Consider the following 19500-nt stretch of genomic DNA (forward strand, 5'->3'; position numbering starts at 1 on the left):
TGCACAGAAACTCTAACATACACATGGACATTTGAAGGAGAAAAAAGAAAGAAAAATGCCAAAGGTGACCGAGAAATTGTGCAATTCGATTTTCCAAAGACGAGTCAAAGTTTATTTCAGTCAAAATGTTCAGTTCAAATTAGTGGCCTATGTTGTCATAATAAACATCCAGGCTAATGGGTGCTAACTGGCATTTATTAACAATGCACTGTTAGCACAATTCATTTCAGTTATTAGCAAACTTTGGAAAAGCCTAGGTGTGTTCCCTATAAAATGCATTGAGTAAATTAACAGGGATAAATTCCATCTCCTCCAGGTCCACTGTGTGTGCACGTCTCCAAATTAAAAGGGCAGATAATGTAGATAAACTTATACAATATTCCACAGATGTGTCTGCCACCTGCTGGACATGACTGGGATTGTACCTGGGAATAATATTTTCGCATATATGATGACAATAAGGAGCAGGTGTGGGTGAAGTTGCACGTAGATTGAAATGAACTTGTATGTCAGTTTCCTTCATTTTTAAAGCCTAAGCCTAGGTCAAAAGCCTAGGTCTCATTGTTATCAAGGCCAGCATTACATGTTTCAGACTGAAACAAATATTCAGTAGAACAGCCTGGCTAAAATTAAGGTCCTTATTCTGACAAAGCAGCTTCGCAAAGAGTCTACACTTGCCAACTTCAATACCTTATCTACACTGAACAAAAATATAAACGCAACACTTTTGTTTTTTGCTCCAATTTTTCATGAGCTCAACTAAGATCTAAAATATTTTCTATGTGCACAAAAGACCTATTTCTCTCAAATATTGTTCACAAATCTGTCTAAATCTGTTAGTGAGTACTTCTCCTTTGCTGAGATAATCCATCCCACCTCACAGGTGTGGCATATCAAGATGCTGATTAAACAGCATGATTATTGCACAGGTGTGCCTTAGGTTAGCCACAATAAAAGGCCACTCTGAAATGTTCAGTTTTATCACACAGCCCAATGCCACAGATGTCACAAGTTTTGAGGGAGCGTGCAATTGGCATGCTGACTGCAGTAATGCCCCAAAGAGCTGTTGCCTGTGAATTTAATGTTCATTTCTCTACCATAAGCCGTCTCCAAAGGTGTTTCAGAGAATTTGGCAGTACAACTGACTGGCCTCACAACCGCAGACCACATGTAACCACACCAGCCCAGGACCTCCACAGCCAGCATGTTCACCTTCAAGCTTGTCTGACACCAGTCACCTGGATAGCTGCTGCAACAATCGGTTTGCAGAACCAAAGAATGTCTACACAAACTGTCAGAAACCGTCTCAGGGAAGCTCATCTGCAGGCTCATCATCCTCATCTGGGTCTCCACCTGACTGCAGTTCGTCGTTGTAACCGACTTGAGTGGGCAAATGCTCACAATCGATAACGTGTGGCTAGTGATCAACTCCATGTGAAGGAAATGTGTTGCACTGCATGAGGCAAACGCTGGTCACACCAGATACTGTTTTTTGACACCCCCCTCCCCCCAATAAAGCAAAACTGCACATTTCAGAATGGCCTTTTATTGCTGCCATCCTAAAGCACACCTGTGCTATAATCATGCTGTCTAATCAGCATCCTGACATGCTACACCCGTGATGTGGGATAGACTATCTCGGCAAAGAAGTGCTCACAAACACAGATTTAAACAGATTTGTGAACAATATTTTAGGGAAATGGGTAGTTTGTGTATATAGAAAATTCTTTAGATCTTTGAGTTTAGCTCATGAAAAATGGGAGCAAAAACAAAAGTGTTGCGTTTATATTTTTGTTTCGTGTATTTTAATCCTGATAAGATTTCATCTGGATCGTAAGTAAAAGTTGACAATGGTGCTGCTCCTCACCTTATACACACTTATTATACAAGGTAAAAGTAGATAGGACTAGATAGGCCCTGAGGGGCATCTGGCCAGTGGTTATCTCTGGATTCCGTAGCGTAAAGTGAACAATGGTCTACGACTCCCTCTGGATGGGACGCATCACACTTTCCAGACAAGACCGGTACCCATTTACATCTGGGTAGATTGTCACAATGCAGATTAAGTGTCTTGTCCAAGGACACAGACAGGTAGTGTGATCAAGATTTGAATGAATCCAGGTTTACATTTTGGAATGCCAGCTCCTTATTCACAAGGCCACCTGCTCTACACTGTATACACAATAATACTTAGTCTTAGAAGCATTCAGATATGGATCAGACTAGAGAGCCACTCAAACATCAATGGTGGCATCTGGGTGTGTTATTTAGATTATACAAATATCTGTGTTTGTATTTGACTTTTTTGTTGAATTACAGAAGAGCTGAAGGTGGAATGACACTAGTGCACCTGTGGTTTGAATTAGAAAGGGGAACACGTGCAGGTGTGCATGTTCACATTCTTAAAATTCTGATTATTTCCTGGCACACACACACACACACACACACACACACACACACACACACACACACACACACACACACACACACACACACACACACACACACACACACACACACACACACACACACACACACACACACACACACACACACACACACACACACACACACACACACACACACACACACACACACACACACACACACACACACACCACTGTGGAGGGCGCAACCAAATAATTTTTAGACCTGTAAAATTGCAACAAAGGACACTACCTAACAGATATGAATTCCAGTTAAAGCCTGGTGGGAAGACAAAAAGCCTCGACAAAGAAACATTCTCAATTATCAACATCACTCACTCATTCAAGTCAAACATTCCCAACTCTTTGAGAGGAGAATAACGTGGCAACTCGCACCACCAAAACCAAAAGGTGCTTCTCGAGAAAGTGCCTTAAAAATAAATATAACAACAATACAGCATATGCAACTTAAGTCAAGTCCTACCCTGAGAAAGAGAGAGAGGTGAGGAGAACAAGAAAGTAAAGCATGACTGTCCGACACACAGCAATGGAAGACATGCTGCTCAGTCGACTCATATTCAGACACGTGCACAACCCCAAACCTCCTCACAGGAAGCATGAAGCAGAGGAGCTGATGCTGGGATATTAATCAAAACATCATTATTGCCTCATTTCAACAATACAACACACAGCCATGGCACAACCTTCAAAACATCCACCTTTCCATACATTGAATTTATTCCAAAAATAGATATGTTTATAATGTTTTTATATATATATATATATATATATATATATATATATATATATATATATATATATATATATATATACATACATACATACACACACACACACACACACACACTGTTTACATTTATATTACGTTTACATATTACCAAGAATTGTCACAACCTAATACAGGTTCAGATTTCACAATATTACATTTAAACAGCTCTGAGGGTGACATGAATTGGCATGTGGACATCACTTTTAGATTTTTTTTTTTTTTTTTTTTTGCATGCGTGTACAGATGGTTGTGTATATACACGTGTGTCACTGTGTGTGTGCATGTTACACAGGTGTGCTTTCTTTGAATCTGCAAACGTCTCCTTTGACCTGAGAGTATGCTCTGTACTTCAGACAGAGAAGAAACACACATACAGACACACACATATAATAACACATGCTGTTAAACTACATGTAATTAGCGGTATGAAGAGGAAGTGACACAGGCTGTGTGTCTGATGTTCCCGAATTATTAATAATTAGAAAAAGATCTTATTTTTCTGATGACCAAAGCAAAACATTCTACTTGGAATGACAAAGATACCAGGTGTCATGTTTGGAAGAAAGAAAGTAAGAAACAAGCTCCCTCACGCATTTGGATTAAAAAAAAAAAAAAAAAAAAAAAGCACTTGTCTGTTTGGCATGTACAATGAAGTAGTGAAGATAAACTGGCGAGTATCATGCAAAAAATTTTGGCTGTGAACTTTAATGTTAAATTTTCCAACGATAGTCTAAACAGTCAAACAATCTTCAAGAAAAATCTACGAGATGTGCCTTCAATGCCCAGAGAGTGAAAGTGCTCCAATCTGAAATTCTAATGTGTATTACAGGGATACTAATTTACTTTCTGAAGCATAAATCACACCTGTCAAAAAATGCCTCGAAGAGAGGAGAAAAAACCCCAAAATAAAATTAAAAAATTTATATATATATATATATATATATAAATATAAAATTCACCCTGGAGCTCGTATTTTCAGCTCTTTAATTTGAGATTTTTGTGCATTGTTTTAGTGTACTTTTATTATTGACATTTACTCTATTCATTATTGGAACTGATGTTGTTTAGTGCTTTGATTCCTTGGAAAGCCCTTAATTAAATAATAATAATAATAATAATAATAATAATAATAATAGCAGCACGATTTTTTCAAGGACAAGTCAAACTGAAAGTCACATGACTCCCCAAACTAGTAAAATAACTATGACTTATACTTCAGAAAACATGCTATGTACTAGTATCAGTGTCACTTATGGTCATTATGTGTTACTTTTGTTACTTCCTATGTCTCAATAAAATCACCTTGAAACATCATTTGGCTTTGGGGTCCAATCAGACCTAAAGTTCTCCAGACAAACGTCTCTTTGATCAGGTTTTTAAGTAAAGTCACTGAGGATCAACAAAGGCATCAGCAGTACCCGCGTGCACATTTGTGGACTCGTGTATCCACCATATGCTCTGTTCTATGCTCAACAGCCACTGTGAAATTTCTCTAGAGCTCGCGTACATGTCTGAACACAAAAATGACTTGTGAGGAGTTGACAGGAAGCAAGATGGCATGACTGCGTCGACAGGTGAGAAGCACGTGTGTGTCTGTACCACGTCTTTAGGCCGGTCCATTCGCAGAGGGTTGCAGGTCTCTGGAAGACAAGAGAAGCAAATGTTACAGTATAAACAGAACAAAAATAACTCAAATAAGAAGCCAATTTGTGGTGGTCATTCATTTTCCCATCTGGTACAGAATCTTTTAACATCAAAAATGTACAAAGGAGATGAAAGGAATTTTGTTTTTGCTGCTAAATGCAATGAAACTTTACACTTGCAAAACTCAAATACAATGTTCCTTGTACAATATTTAAATATAAACAGACACAGACTTACTGTGTGACTGCAGCCAGCTGCTCAGTAGGACCGGCAGCAGCAGCAGCAATGGGAAAATCATGATGTTTCTTTTCTTGTGGTTTGTCTTTTGTACCGTCTTTCTCTTTTTCTTTGACGGATATTGCCTCTTTTAGCACCTTATCTGCTTCACTGCAAGAAAAAGAAAACAAAATAAGATATAAAACACACAACAAAAAACCAAACCAACCACAGCGCTCTTGCTCACATGAGTCATTACCAGGGCCAAAAATAATCCACGTTCATCCATTGTTGTGGTGCCTGCACAAAGCTGCCCATGTCCCACAAAAAGAGGGGACACCAAGGTGCGAAGTATGGGGTAAAATCCATTGCTCATGCTGTCTGGTGCAGTGTTTGTTAGTAATATGCCTTCTATTATTAATTATGGATGGTTTTTGAGAACCAGTTCTTTTTGGGTATCATTAAGAAATGATTCGATCCACCGACATCGATAGCCTTTTTGCTTAACGATTCCCTTATCAGTCCTTCAGAGCGGCCGTTATTTTCGGGGGTGTTTGTTGGGAAAAAAAAAAGATCATTTCTCTACGTTGATTACAGACACTGCAGTGGGTCTGTAATCAATCATTTCTGCAGCGCGCCATTGCTTTGAACATGAAGCAGTGCTTCAATCCGCTGCGGCAACTCGCTTCTTAACCCCTCTCAAAGCCATTACAATATGTCAATTGTGAGTCACTTTTGTGTGGATTAAAGTGACTGTCTTGTTGCAAGAAAGAAACAAGAATCGTCCTCCGTTCCACTGCTCCAAATGCTGTGCGGCTCTCTGCTGAGTCAAGTTAGAAAGATAAGTCTGCTTGGAATGAATAACTTCAAAGTGAATCGCTGTTTAATTAGACCTCTTTCCAAACGTTGTAATACAAACAATAAACTGCAACCGATCAAAACGTTTTTTCCCTCCCAAAATGAGACATCCTGCGCTGACGTGCAGCAGCCCAAGACTGTATGGCTGCAGACCTGCAGACTCCAGCGGCCAGCTGAGCTCAGCTCAGATGTATGGAGAGACTTTCATGCCATTAATATCTGAAAGGAATGCTTTTGACAAAAACTACAGATTTTTTTTTCTATCTAGGTCCAGAGATCAAGGATCCACCATGTAGAGTTTATTTATGTCCAGAGATCAAGGATCAGTGACCAATTTCATATTTATTTACTTTAAGACTCAACAAAATGTTGACATAGAAAATCTCTAAAGCCTACTTTTAGTACACAGAAAATTCACAGGAGGTATCGATAAGGGAATCGAATTGATAAGCAGAATCGATAATAGTATCGATATCGCTAAAATCTTATCAATACCCATCCCTACTATTAATATGCTACACTGATGGCAGCTTCATAACAGGCTAGCTTACATACCATTAGTCGTATGAGTACTCTGAAACAATAAAAAAGCAAACCTATACGAGTCTTATCAATGACATGACTAAGACGGGAATTACTGCTCACGTATCACATCGTCAACATAGTCATGAGTTACTCAGCTCTTAGAAAACAGCAAAAAAACTGTTTGCTTTTTATACTGCTAAGTGGCTGGTTCCATGCAAGGTGCCGCTGCGGCGGCCAGTGGAGTGAGTTTTTACAGGGTTAGGAATGGTAACACCGGAAAAACCACGTGTTAAAAGTAGTGGAAATCCTCCATGGTCTCCAAATGGGTGGTTAGTTAATCATTCTTTTAATTTCACTTATGCATGATGCCAGACCTGAATAATGGTAAAAGAGGTTTTTCAATCACATTCCACTGATGCTTTTAAACAGTGTTCAAAATTAGGAAGACATGCCACACTTCACAGGTAAAGGCTCAAGCACAACATACCGTCTGATGGCAGGTATGAAAACTCTGCAGTCAAAGGGAGATGCGAAAGGAGGGAACAAGTGGGAGCAAGGTAGGAAGAGAAAGAGAAAGAAGGAGACGGTAAAGCTGGATAAGAAAAAGCACAGAGGAAAAAGGGGGAAGGGAGCCTCTTTGAATGTCAATGTCACAGAAACAGGGCACACTTTGTGGGTAATATTCTATCCAATCCGTTGTAGAAATTATTCTAACCCTCCATCTTGGTAGATACTCTAAAGTGGGGTTTCCAATTTTCTTGATGTATTAGCCAGTGCCTCACATCTATGGCCATTTCACTCACCCCAGTCATGACACCGTCACAATGCTGTTACTACACCACATCATCATCTAGACCTGACAAAACATCAGTAAGAATCATCACATCAACACAAGACATCACAAACACATTACGATATTAGCATGATGTCACGAAGTGTAGCAACGCTGATATCATCACAACACAGCCACGGCTGGGAAAGGTGTGCCAAAATCTCCTTCAAATACAGGCTGATGAGCAATGAATGCAACTAGCGGCTGAAGATGAAGAGGAAGAAGGTCTACTGTCACTTGATTCTGACTGCATCTTGGTGGTTTCTGGGTGCTGACTAGTGAAGTTTTGTGTCATCTTCTTGACAAATTGTTGCTGGTCCATGACCACTTTTTTATCCCTCATGTATCGCCAGGCACACACGATTCAGCAACCTCTTTTCATAAAACTGGCAAAAGGGCATTTTCACAAGAAATGTTGCAAAAATTCCCTACTCGTGTTATACAAATGTTCAAGAAAGGACGTATCTTTAACTAAACTGAATCCCAGAATATCACAGATGGAAGTCACATCAAAAGCTAATGTTTGCCCCACGCCTCCATTTACATGCAGATTATTCCAGAACATGATTCGACATGGCCATTACTTTCACTAAATGTGCTTGTACAAAAAAAAAGACAAATTTTAAGGCAAAATAAGTACCATGTCTCTTGAGTACTGTGCGGCCTGTTGGGCGATGAGCATTCTGTTGGGGAAAGTCAGGAACACGGACCCACAACAGGGGGCGCAAATGAACGGACAATGAAGAAAGTCAAATAACAAGGCTTTACTGTTGTGAACACGCACAACAAACACAACAGATCACAACTGTGGAAATAAACCAATTCCAATGGTGTCGTGTGGGCAGGCTCGACGATAGGAGACGTCTGTCCGAGTCGAACCGGAACCACCCGATTTCCTCTGCCACCGAACCCCGGGAATACTGGAGCCGCCAAGTCCCGAACTCCCAGGTGGCCACTGCCTCCGCTCGTCGGATCCGGTACTGCTGGCGAGGAACAGAAACAGTCAGATGTGGGTGCGGCTGCACCCAGCAACACGTAGGGTGGAAAAACCACCTCCACCTCTCGTCAGGAAAACACTAGTTAGTGCAGGAATGTGTGTACTTATCAATAAGGTCCAATACAGTCTCCTGCTGTTCCATTCGCTATCTGCGCAAAAGCAACAAGGTATTATGTCAAGAAGACAACACAATTGGCTGAGTATATTACCTCCTTGGTAGAGCGATATCTCGGCAATGAGGTGGAGATGCCGTCCAGCTGATATACCCCTCCGCTGATGGATGTCAGCTGTCTCAGTTGATAGGTGACGGCTGTCACCTTGGCTGCTCCTGTGAGGCGGCAGTGCCCTCTGGTGCCTGGAGCCCGCACTCCAGGCGGGGCGCCCTCTGGTGGTGGTGGGCCAGCAGTACCTCCTCTTCAGCGGCCCACACAACACATTCTGACAGTTCATAATGATACTATGGTGAAAACCTGACTTGCAAAAATGACTCACGGTCGCAGCCGATCTGCTTTGTGTCAGCCTAATCCCATCAGATCTCAGAAGCTAAGCAGTGCAGCATCTGGTTAGTACTTGGGTAGGAGACCTCTTTGGAACACCAGTGGCTGTTTGTATTTCTCCAGGTAAAACTGGAGTTGCGTCAGGAAGGGCACCCAGCGTAAAACTTGAGCCAAATACCAATGCGGATCTGGCTGTATCGGCTGAAGGAACCCCGAACAAAAAACGGGAGCAGCCGAATGAACAACAACAACCTGCTCTCATGGTCACTTCAGGAAAGTACAATATTTGCAACTTTTTCTGTGAAAATACAGCCAAAATGCAGCAATATGAACATGACGACACATCACATCATCCCACAACATAGTGCTCGAAGTCTGCAAGACATCAACAGATTCACCAAGTCTTCAGCCTGAAGCATAAAGGCTCTGTTGTGTGTTGATTTTCATTTAGGTGACTGTGTTAACAGATTAAAACTTGCACTGCCTGCACGAAGGAAGCATCCCAGAAGCGTGCCTTTTGTCACAGCTGCCACATCTCTCTAGAAAATAGACCTGTTGTTTATTTTTCCACATGTGCCGCAAGTGGAATGCAGAAAATATATATATCTATAGACACTCATAGCGGTAACACTAAACAAGTACCAGCTTTTACTGGTGTATTTTTGACTGGGGAAGAAGTCGCAGAAAAGAAAAATTATTTGTTTGAATTTAAATTCAGCAATTAAAAAAGTCACATGACTGCTATAATTAGAAGAAATTACTTTCTGCACTTTCACTTTTCCGAATGCTCAACTAAACTCACAGAGCTCTATGACCCACACGATCGAGATGATAAAAAAAAAACCAAACAAACAAACAAACAAAAAAACGCAACTATTAAAGTAAAGGCTGTCAGTGAAGCCACAAGCATTTATATATTTATATGCTGTAGAGTCACACTGTGATGGACTGAGTAAACTAAGGAGTAAGGGACTGAAATAATTTGTCCAATAGCCAAAAGAAATCTCTTAATCCAGTCTCCGATGGATTTAGGGCTATGATGGATGGAGTGGACAACCACCAAACGTGGCTGCCCGATGCTTCCGAAAACTCTCTGTCTGATGTCAGTTCAAAGTTTTGAGCATGCACTAAAGTTTTCGCTGGACACCAGCTGACAAGGAACACATTTAATGAATGAGAAAAGGATTTGTACAAGACAAAAATGGACACGAATAGATATCAAAATTTAATTTCCATTGCTCATACGGTGCAGGTGGAAAGTATTCACAGCGCTTCACTTTTTCCACATTTTATGTTACAGTCTTATTCCAAAATGGATGAAATTCTTTTTTCCTCAAAGTTCTACACACAATACCCCGCAATAACAATGTGAAAGAATATTTTCTTTGAGACTTTTGCAATTTTTTTTTTTAAATAAAAACTAAGAATCACATGTACCTAAGTATTCACAGCCTTTGCCGTGAAGCTCAAAACTGAGCTCATGCACAACCTCTGTCCCACTTGAGAGGTCTCTACAGTTTAATTCCTCCTGGGGCAAATTCAGTTGGGGGGTGACCAAGAACCGGATGGTCACTGTCAGAGCTCCAACATTCCTCTGTGGAGAGAGGAGAACCTTCCACAAGGACAACTATCTCTGCAGCAATCCACCAATCAGGGCTGTATGGTAGAGTGGCCAGACAGAAGCCACTCCTTAGTAAAAGGCAAATGGCAGCCTGCCTGAAGTTTGCAAAAGGCACCTGAAGAACTCCCAGACAATAAGAAACAAAAATTCTCTGGTCTGATGCGACAAAGATTGAACTCTTCGGTGTGAATGCCAGTTGTCATGTTTGGGCTAAACCAGGCACCATCCCTACAGTGAGGCATGGTGGTGGCAGCATCATGCTGTGAGGATGTTTTTTAGCAGCAGGAACTGGGAGACTAGTCAGGATGGAGGGAAAGATGAATGCAGCAATGTACAGAGACATCCTGGATGAAAACCTGCTCCAGAGCACTCTTGACCTCAGATGCTTCATCGTTCAGCAGGACAGTGACCCTAAGCACACAGCCAAGATATAAAAGGAGTGGCTTCAGGACAACTCCGTAAATGTCCTTGAATGTTCCAGCCAGAGCCCAGACCTGAATCTGATTGAACATCTCTCTCTCTCTCTCTCTCAATGGCTGTGCACAGACGCTCCCCATCAGACCTGATGGAGCTTGACATGTGCTACAAAAGAGGAATGGGAGAAGCTGCCCAAAGATAGGTGCACCAAGCTTGTGGTATCATATTCAAGGAATCTTGTGCATCAACAAAGTATTAAGCAAAGGGTGTGAATACTTACGTACACATGATTTCTTGGTCTTTTATTTTTAATAAATATGTAAAAAAAATTACTTTTTCATGTTATCATTATGGGGTGTTGCGAGTACAATTCTGAGGGAAAAAATGAATTTCATACATTTTGTTATAAGGCTGTAACATAAAATGTGGAAAAAGTGAAGCGCTGTGAATACTTTCCAGATGAACAGTACATACATACAGTGCCACAGCTGGCTTAACACACTGAACACAACATTCAGGGAGGTGCTGTCAGATAATGGCAAGATAAACTAAACACACACACACACACACACACACACACACACACACACACACACACACACACACACACACACACACACACACACACACACACACACACACACACACACACACACAAGCCCAAACTGAGTGTGCACTGTATATAGCACTTCCAAAAACCACCCAGAAGATACTGAGTGTGGGAGAAAGCTATTATCAAAGACAAATTGAGCAGTGAGCATCAATTCAACACAAATGCAGCTGAAACGTAGCCCCGTGTGAATACACATCTGTGAGCTACTGCAGTAGCGCAGCTCAGATGCAGAACGAACATAACACAGGCAGTGTGTTTCAGGTCCTATATTGTGTTCAGCATCATCAAAGTTGAAAAAACACTGAAAGTTTCTTGTTTGTTCTGAGACAATGAGGCCTCCTGACACTCTTCCAATTCTCATTGGAAGTGATGAGGATGGACAGGATGAAGAATGATCATATGAGATCAGGTGTGTAGCAGAATTTGGAGAAAATGAGAGAGGAGACTGATTGGGCATGTGCAGGGGAAGGATGCAAGGTATATCGGGAGACATACGACAGGAGGTTTAGGGATGGGGAGAGGGAGGACATGCAGGTGGTTGGTGTGACAAATGAAGATGCAGAGGACAGGGTGAGATGGGGATGCATGATCCACTTTGGCAACCCCTAACTGCAGCAGCCAGGAGCACACAGTCACTGTCCTACTCAACAACACTTACTGGATGTGTGCACAAAAGACAAGATGGTGCATAGTCAAAGATGAACGAACATGAACTGTCAATGTGACACATCTGTGCTGCATGTTACATTCCTCTGCATGAGACTGCTGCAACATGTCACACATACAACAGTAGAGGACATGCACACAAAATGTGTTTTACCATGATAATGTGGACACAGCTTTAGACTTGGGGAAAAGATGCTTCACTGCAATTAAAAACAATGGAATCGACCCATGAATACAGCAAAGAGGGGAAACAACTATTGTGTACAATCATGTGTACCTAGCATAGACTGCCCTCTCATTTTTGGCATCCACTGAGAGCCGGATGGTTTCCTTGCCAGCACCTGTGGTAATGGTCTCTGTGGCGACTGTCTCCACTGATGCAGAGTCCATCTTAGTTTGTTCTTCTTCACTGTCTGATCCACTGGAGGAAGAGCTGTCTGATGCCACCAGTGGTGCTTTCCTTGCTACGCACACGCTCCACACACATGCTGCAGGAAATGAGCACAGACATCTCAATGAAATAAAATAAAAGGTTTGGCTAAGCAGCAAATACAAATAGCCGTGATCACATGCCATTCAGCAGGTGTAGAGCAGTGGTGTGAAACCATGTGCCATTAAGTGCAAACAGTATGCAGCATTTTGTTCCAATCATCACACATATCTACAGGTGCTGTGAGTGCTGTGCAGAACACAGACAGAGCTTCTATCGCTCATCCGCGATGTATCATACACTCATACACTGTTCAGTGCTGTTCATGAATTGGATGTTGGGTAGGACTGTGGAGATCAGTGGCTCATGTGACTTGAAAAGCTGAGTGTCTGTGTTTGTGACTGTTCTGGATGAAGACTAAAGGCACCATGACACATGCACAAATTTGATCCCTGCATTGGCACGCAATTTTACATGGCAACGAGTAAACTCGTAAACTGTGCGTGAACTGTGCGCAGCTGCATGCCAGTGCACAAAGAAAATTTTGAAATGTTCAAAATTTCAGATACAGATACATTATCTAAGTCATAAGAAGGAATGAAAATGGCATTGTTTTACCAATCCATTACAATATACATACTGTAATTTCCGGAATATAGAGCGCACCTGAATATAAGCAGCAACTACCAATTTTAAAAAGAAAAAAGAAATTGTACCTAAACAGGCTGCACTTGTATATAAGCCGCGGGTCTCCACATTGTAACATGAGATATTTACACAGAAAGATGTTAGAAAGATTTTTTTAAACTTTTAATTAAATACATACTGTAAATGTTTTTTTTTGATGAGCATGTCATCCAGCACGCACACGGTGTCGCACGGTGTCTCCGCTCCACATAGAGAACTGAGTAATTTTTAACTTTTTTTTCTCCTTTGTTTATTATGAGATAATGTCATCACGTGCAGCCAGGATCGCATGGTATCTGTGGTAAATGAGACGTTAATAAGGTGCTGTGCGTTTTCCAACTTTTGGCACAAAGACGAGACCCAGTGGGGGGGAGGGGGGTTCTGCTGACTGATCTTGCAGGCGCAACTGTAGTCGCGCAAAGTGCCAGAGGGACTTTTCTTCAGTCATGACAAGGAATGAGAATATTTTCAGATGTTTTCTTCAGGACGTGTTGATGAATCCACTAAAACTAACATGTAAGACTTTATATTTATTGTGTGTATGAATTTACACTGCATGAGGACTGCAGTTTCAGCCAATTAATGGACAGCATCAATTGACGTATTTTGACTTTTGAGAAAGCCTGTAAAAATCCATCAAATACATGCAAGTGTCAAGGTGCCTTAAGACCCAAGCTTTCAATGACCTCCTGGATTCAGCCATCAGAAGTCCATCTGTGCAAGGTGTTTCCTGCTCCTTGGCCTTTGAGACTGAGAGACACCTGGGAAAAGCTGATGGAATCATGAGTTCCCTGAATGGAGCTGTCTGGTGATGCTAATAGCTTTATAACAGAATGAAGTACACCAGCAAACGGAAAAGGCCAAAGAGAGAGAAAAAAAAAAAAAAAAAAATCAATTGTCACTGTATATAGGCCCCCTGGCCCATACTCTGAGTTCTTAGATGAATTTGGTGAGTTTAAGTCCAGCATTAAGGGTCTCCAATTGGTTCAAAATGCTGCTGCCAGACTTTTGACATGAAGCAGAAAGTTTGACCACATTACACCCATTTTGGTGTCTCTTCACTGGCTTTCTGTCCCTGTGAGATCAAGATTTTAAGGTTCTGCTACTAACCTATAAAATTATTTATGGACTGGCACCTCCCTACTTAGATGACCCAATTAGACCCTACGTACCGGCCTGGGCTCTGTGTTCTCAGGGTGCAGGACTACTTTGTGTCCCTAGGGTGAATAAAAAGTCTGTGGGTCACAGAGCTTTCTCTTTCATCTGCTTTGTGGAATGATCTCTGCATCAATAAAATAGTCAGATTCTGTAGAGACTTTCAAGTCCAGAATTAAGACGCACTTATTTTCCCTTTCGTATGGCTAGCATACTGGCATAGTATTTTACTATGCTTTCTACCCTTTTAAATTAATTTTATTAGGAAATAGAGTGGGTCGCGGCCTCAACTTTATCTAAAGTCTGGGTCTTTTAGTGAAGCTTAGGGCTAGTCGCCAGTGATCACTTTAGTATTTCTTCTGTTTTTCTTGTTGCTTAATGCTGACAAATTATACTGTATTTGTTGTCCTTCTGCCGCTTGATTTAGTTTTTTTCTCTCTGTTTGAGGTGCGGCTCCATCCAGAAGCGGGAGTCTTCTTCTGCAAGTCTCCTGTCCTGTACACCAACATGGACTCCAAAAATTTCCTGTTTATGTGTTATGTCAATTGTGTCGGTAGCATGGCCCAAGCAGAGGGTTACCCCTTTGAGTCTGGTCTGCTTCAGGTTTCTTCCTCAAATCATCAGAGGAAGTTTTTCCCTTACCACTGTCACCTATGTGCTTGCTATAGGGGTTGGTAAGGTAGACCTTACTTGTGTGAAGCACCTTGAGGCAGCTTTGTTGTGATTTGGCGCTATACAAATGAAATAAATTGAAATTGGGATGAACACATTTCAATTAGCTGCAACAAACAGATGGCTACTTTCAACAGATCGAGAGAGAGATCATGTGTTTGCCTGAGTGGTTGTCATGCAGGATGCAAGGTGGTTCCATAGTGTGGTGGAACACATGGCACAAGCAGATGCTCCCTGACCTGACCTCACTTGATCATAGCAGCAGAAAATTTAATTCCCTGACAAACCCCTGCTCCATTCAACGTGGTGTTAATGACTGAAAAGTGTTGGAATAGTGTTCTGTCAAAATGAAAACCTGCATGATGTTAGCCCTTCGTGCTGCAAGGTTTGAAACCAGTGGTGCACAGCAACTTCACAACCCAACTAAGCTGGCCATCTGAGTAGCATCCCAAAGTAGTTCTGCAGCAACTTACGATTCTGATTGGGTTTGGAACCATCTGATTTGCTCAGCTCCGAGTCCACAGGAGAACTGCATCTGGGACCTGTTTCAGAACTAGGGAGCATACAGCACAACAGATCACATAAGTCATACAAGAAGTGAGAGAATAAACAAATGTGAAAATTATCACTGTTAGCAGGTGTCTGTTTTTTTGTTTGTTTTTTTTAAATACAATTAAACTTTGTGAACTACTACATTCCTACATGAATACTGTTTCACCATCTATATTCCACTCACTGACATAGCATTCTGGAGCATTTGGATGCTTTTCTAGAGTCGTCGGTTGTTGCGACCACTGGGCTCTATATGTTGCTTAGGTGCAGCAATTCTGTCTTTGCATACTGACATTTCTTTGATGCGTTTTGGTTATTTGTTATTGGTAGTGTAGCCAAAGCAGATGGTCACCTCACTGACTCTGGTCTGTGTGACGTTTCTATCTGTAATTAAAAATGCCCACAGAAGTTTATTCTTAAGGTGTTGTCACAATATGACAGACTGAGTGAACTGATTAGCAACAGATTGAAATAATTTGTCTGGTGGCAAATATCGCTCAATCACTCAGTCTTTGGTGTATTTGGGACTCTCACAGATGGATGACATAACATTTCCACTGGCAACGCAATGAGTCGGATTCAGCAGAATGATTTTCCTGGTTTTAAGACGTACGCAGTGGAGAGTCACATTTGAGCGGGATCCGTAAATGTCTAATCGCAATTGTGGCAAGAATTTGGCTAGCTCAAGAATCATTTTGTCATACTTCTTCACTACGTTTGTGTGCCGACAGCATCGTCTCCACTAGCATTCAATGCGGCTTCAACAATGAGGACAGCAAACAACCTTCTTTCTCTGCAGCACCTCCTCACCAAGAGACCCTGCATGGTGCACTCTGACTTTGTCTACTTTACCAATGTTACCAATCTGTTTGCTCAGAGGATGGGTAAGGTTCGACTGTGATTTGGCGCTGTATAAATAAACTGAATTGATAGATTTAATCTTGGGGCAGATACACAAAATCTGAAAAGCCAAGGGACAGGTATTTAACAGCAAATTAGAAAAAGCTGGGACAATATGGAAAATGCTCCCCCTGACTCCTATTTCATTGCAGGAATATGAATCCAAGATATTTCATGTTATGTGTTGTCAAATTCATTTCATTTGTTAATATACACCCATGGCAGCACAGTGCCTTCATAGTAGCACTGTTGCCTCATAGCAGGAAGGTTCCAGTTTTGCTTCCAACCTGGTGGAGTTTCCATCTTCTCCCCATTGCGCATATTCCCTCCGGTTACTCCGGCTTCCACCCAGTTCCAAAGGTATGCGGGTTAGGTGAACCGATGACTCCCAACTGACAATATGTGTAAGTGGTAGAGTGAGTATGTTTGTACAGTGCATCCAGGAAGTATTCACAGAGCTTCACTTTTTCCGTGTTTTGTTATGCTACAGCCTTATTCCGAAATGGATGAAAACCATTTTTTTTCCCTCAAAAATTCTACACATAATACCCCATAATGACAATGTGAAAAACTTTTTTTTAAAGATTTTTGCAAATGTATTAAAAAAAAAACATAAGAAATTACATGTATATAAGATTTCACAGCCTTTGCCATGAAGTTCAAAATTGAGCACAGGTGCATCCTGCTTCCATTGACCATCCTTGAGATATTTCAACAGCTTAACTGGAGTCCACCAGTCAGCTTAACTGGAGTCCACCTAAACTCAGCTGATTGGACATGATTTGGAAAGGGACACGCCTGTCTACATATAAGGTTCCACAGTTGACAGTGCATGTCACAGCGCAAACCAAGCATGAAGCCAACGGAATTGTCTGTAGACCTCTGAGACAGGATTGTCTTGAAGCCCACACCTGGGGAAGGGTACAGAAACATTTCTGTTGCTTTGAAGGTCCCAATGAGCTCAGTGGCCTCTATCATCTGTAAATGGAACAAATTCAGATCCACCAGGACTCCTCCTAGAGTTGGTCCCCCATCTAAACTGAACAATCAGGGGAGAAGGTGGCAGAAGCATGGTGGTGGCAGCATCATAGTGTGGGGCTGTTTTTTAGTGGCAGGAACTGGAAGAGTAGTCAGAATTGAGGGAAAGAAGAAAGCAGCAATGTACAGAGACATCCTGGATGAAAACCTGCTCTAGAGCATTCTTGACCTCAGACTGGGGCGACGGTTCATCTTTCAGCAGGACAAGGACCCTAAGCACACAGCCAAGATATCAAAGAAGTGGCTTCAGGACAACTACGTGAATATCCAGCCAGAGGCCAGACCTAAATCCGATTGAACATCTCTCGAGAGACCTGAAAATGGCTGTATACCGATGCTCCCCATCCAACCTGATGTACTGGAAAGAGGAATGGCAGAAGCTGCCCAAAGATATGTGTATCAAGCTTGTTGCATCATATTCAAAAAGACCTGAAGCTGTGATTGCCACCAAAGGTTCATCAGCAAAGTATTGAGCAAATGGTGTGAATACCTATGTACATGTGATTTCTTAGTTTTTTTTGTTTGTTTTTTATGAATTTGAGGGGGGAAAAAATCATGTCATTATGGGATGTTGTGAGTAGAATTTTATGGGGAAAAAAGTAATTTACTCCATTTTGGAATAAGGCTGTAACATAAAATGTGGAAAAAGTAAAGCACTATGAATACTTTTCGGATGCGCAACATGGCTGTATGCGTCGGCCCTGCAATAGACTGGCGGCCTGTCCACGGTGCACCCTGCCTCTTGGCCAATGACTGTTGGGATTGACTCCAGCCCTGCTGTATTCCTTAATTTTAATAAGTGGGTATACAAAGTGAATGAAAGAATGAATGAGTATGCATCAATTAATGCATTTAAAGTCTGCAGTATGTTGAAAAAAAAAAGTTGGGTACTGAAACATTTCCCAATTTGTGATGTTGCCATGCCTGCTCACAACACTTAAAAATAATTTTTGGTACAGAGGATACAAGCAATGAAGCATTTCAGGTGTTATTGTGCCCCTATCTTCCTGAAAATGCATCTTAAGGTGGGTAACAATACAGAGCTGTGGTTGCTGCATTTTTCGTTTCAAAATTCGTTACATATTCTGTATTGGGGACAGATCAGGAGTGCAGGCAGACCAGTCCAGTACCCCTTCCCTCTTCTTCCACAGTCATGTCTTTGCAGTGTGCAGAATGCAGATTAGTATTGGCTTGTTGAAAAATACATGGACATCACTGAAAAAGATCTCGTCTTGAAGGCAGCATACGAGGTCTATTAGAAAAGTGTCCGACCTTATTATTTTTTTAAAAAACCATATGGATTTGATCAATATGTTTTTACGTCAGCCAAGCTTGAACCTTCGTGTGCATGCGTGAGTTTTTCCACGCCTGTCGGTGACGTCATTCGCCTGTGAGCACGCCTTGTGGGAGGAGTGGTCCAGTCCCCTCGTCGGAATTCCTTTGTCTGAGAAGTTGCTGAGAGACTGGCGCTGTGCTTCATCAAAATTTTTTCCAAAACTGTGAGGCACATCAGAGTGGACACCATTCGACAAATTAAGCTGGTTTTTGGTGAAAATTTTAACGGCTGATGAGAGATTTTGGATTGTTTCTATCGCTGTAAGGACTTCCCACGGAGCGGGACGTCGCGCAGCGCTCCGAGGCGACGTCGTCATCCTGTTTCAAGCTGAAAAACCTCCAAATTTAAGCCTCTGTTGACCCAGGACGTCATGAGAGAACAGAGAACTTTCAGAAGAGGTCGGAATCAGCAGTTTATCTGGACATTCCACTGTTAAAGGAGATTTTTTTAATGAAAGATGTGCGGACGGATTGGCGCATCGGCAGCCGGCGCGGCCTGCCCGCCACAGGAAAAAAACCTCCGTTGGAAGCCTTAAGGACAAGTTGGAACATGCCCTGCTGTTAAACAATTTCTCAGATACTCACTCAACTGAAAGCCACCAAAAGTCGCCTGGATTTTACAAATGGTT

General features: G+C 41.7%; 1 protein-coding gene across 1 annotated transcript in view; it reads right to left on the reverse strand.

The window, feature by feature from the left end:
• Positions 1–4747: 4747 nt before the first annotated feature.
• The window catches only part of ppp6r2b (protein phosphatase 6, regulatory subunit 2b), a 38850-nt gene continuing 24097 nt past the window's right edge, over positions 4748–19500 (reverse strand). Inside the window, 4 exon segments of the mRNA XM_034176607.1 lie at positions 4748–4856; positions 5098–5247; positions 12380–12590; positions 15520–15599. Of these exon segments, the coding sequence (XP_034032498.1) occupies positions 4823–4856; positions 5098–5247; positions 12380–12590; positions 15520–15599 (475 nt within the window). The 3' untranslated portion in view covers positions 4748–4822.

Source organism: Thalassophryne amazonica, chromosome 8 (genome assembly GCF_902500255.1).
Source record: "Thalassophryne amazonica chromosome 8, fThaAma1.1, whole genome shotgun sequence".
Taxonomy (NCBI): domain Eukaryota; kingdom Metazoa; phylum Chordata; class Actinopteri; order Batrachoidiformes; family Batrachoididae; genus Thalassophryne; species Thalassophryne amazonica.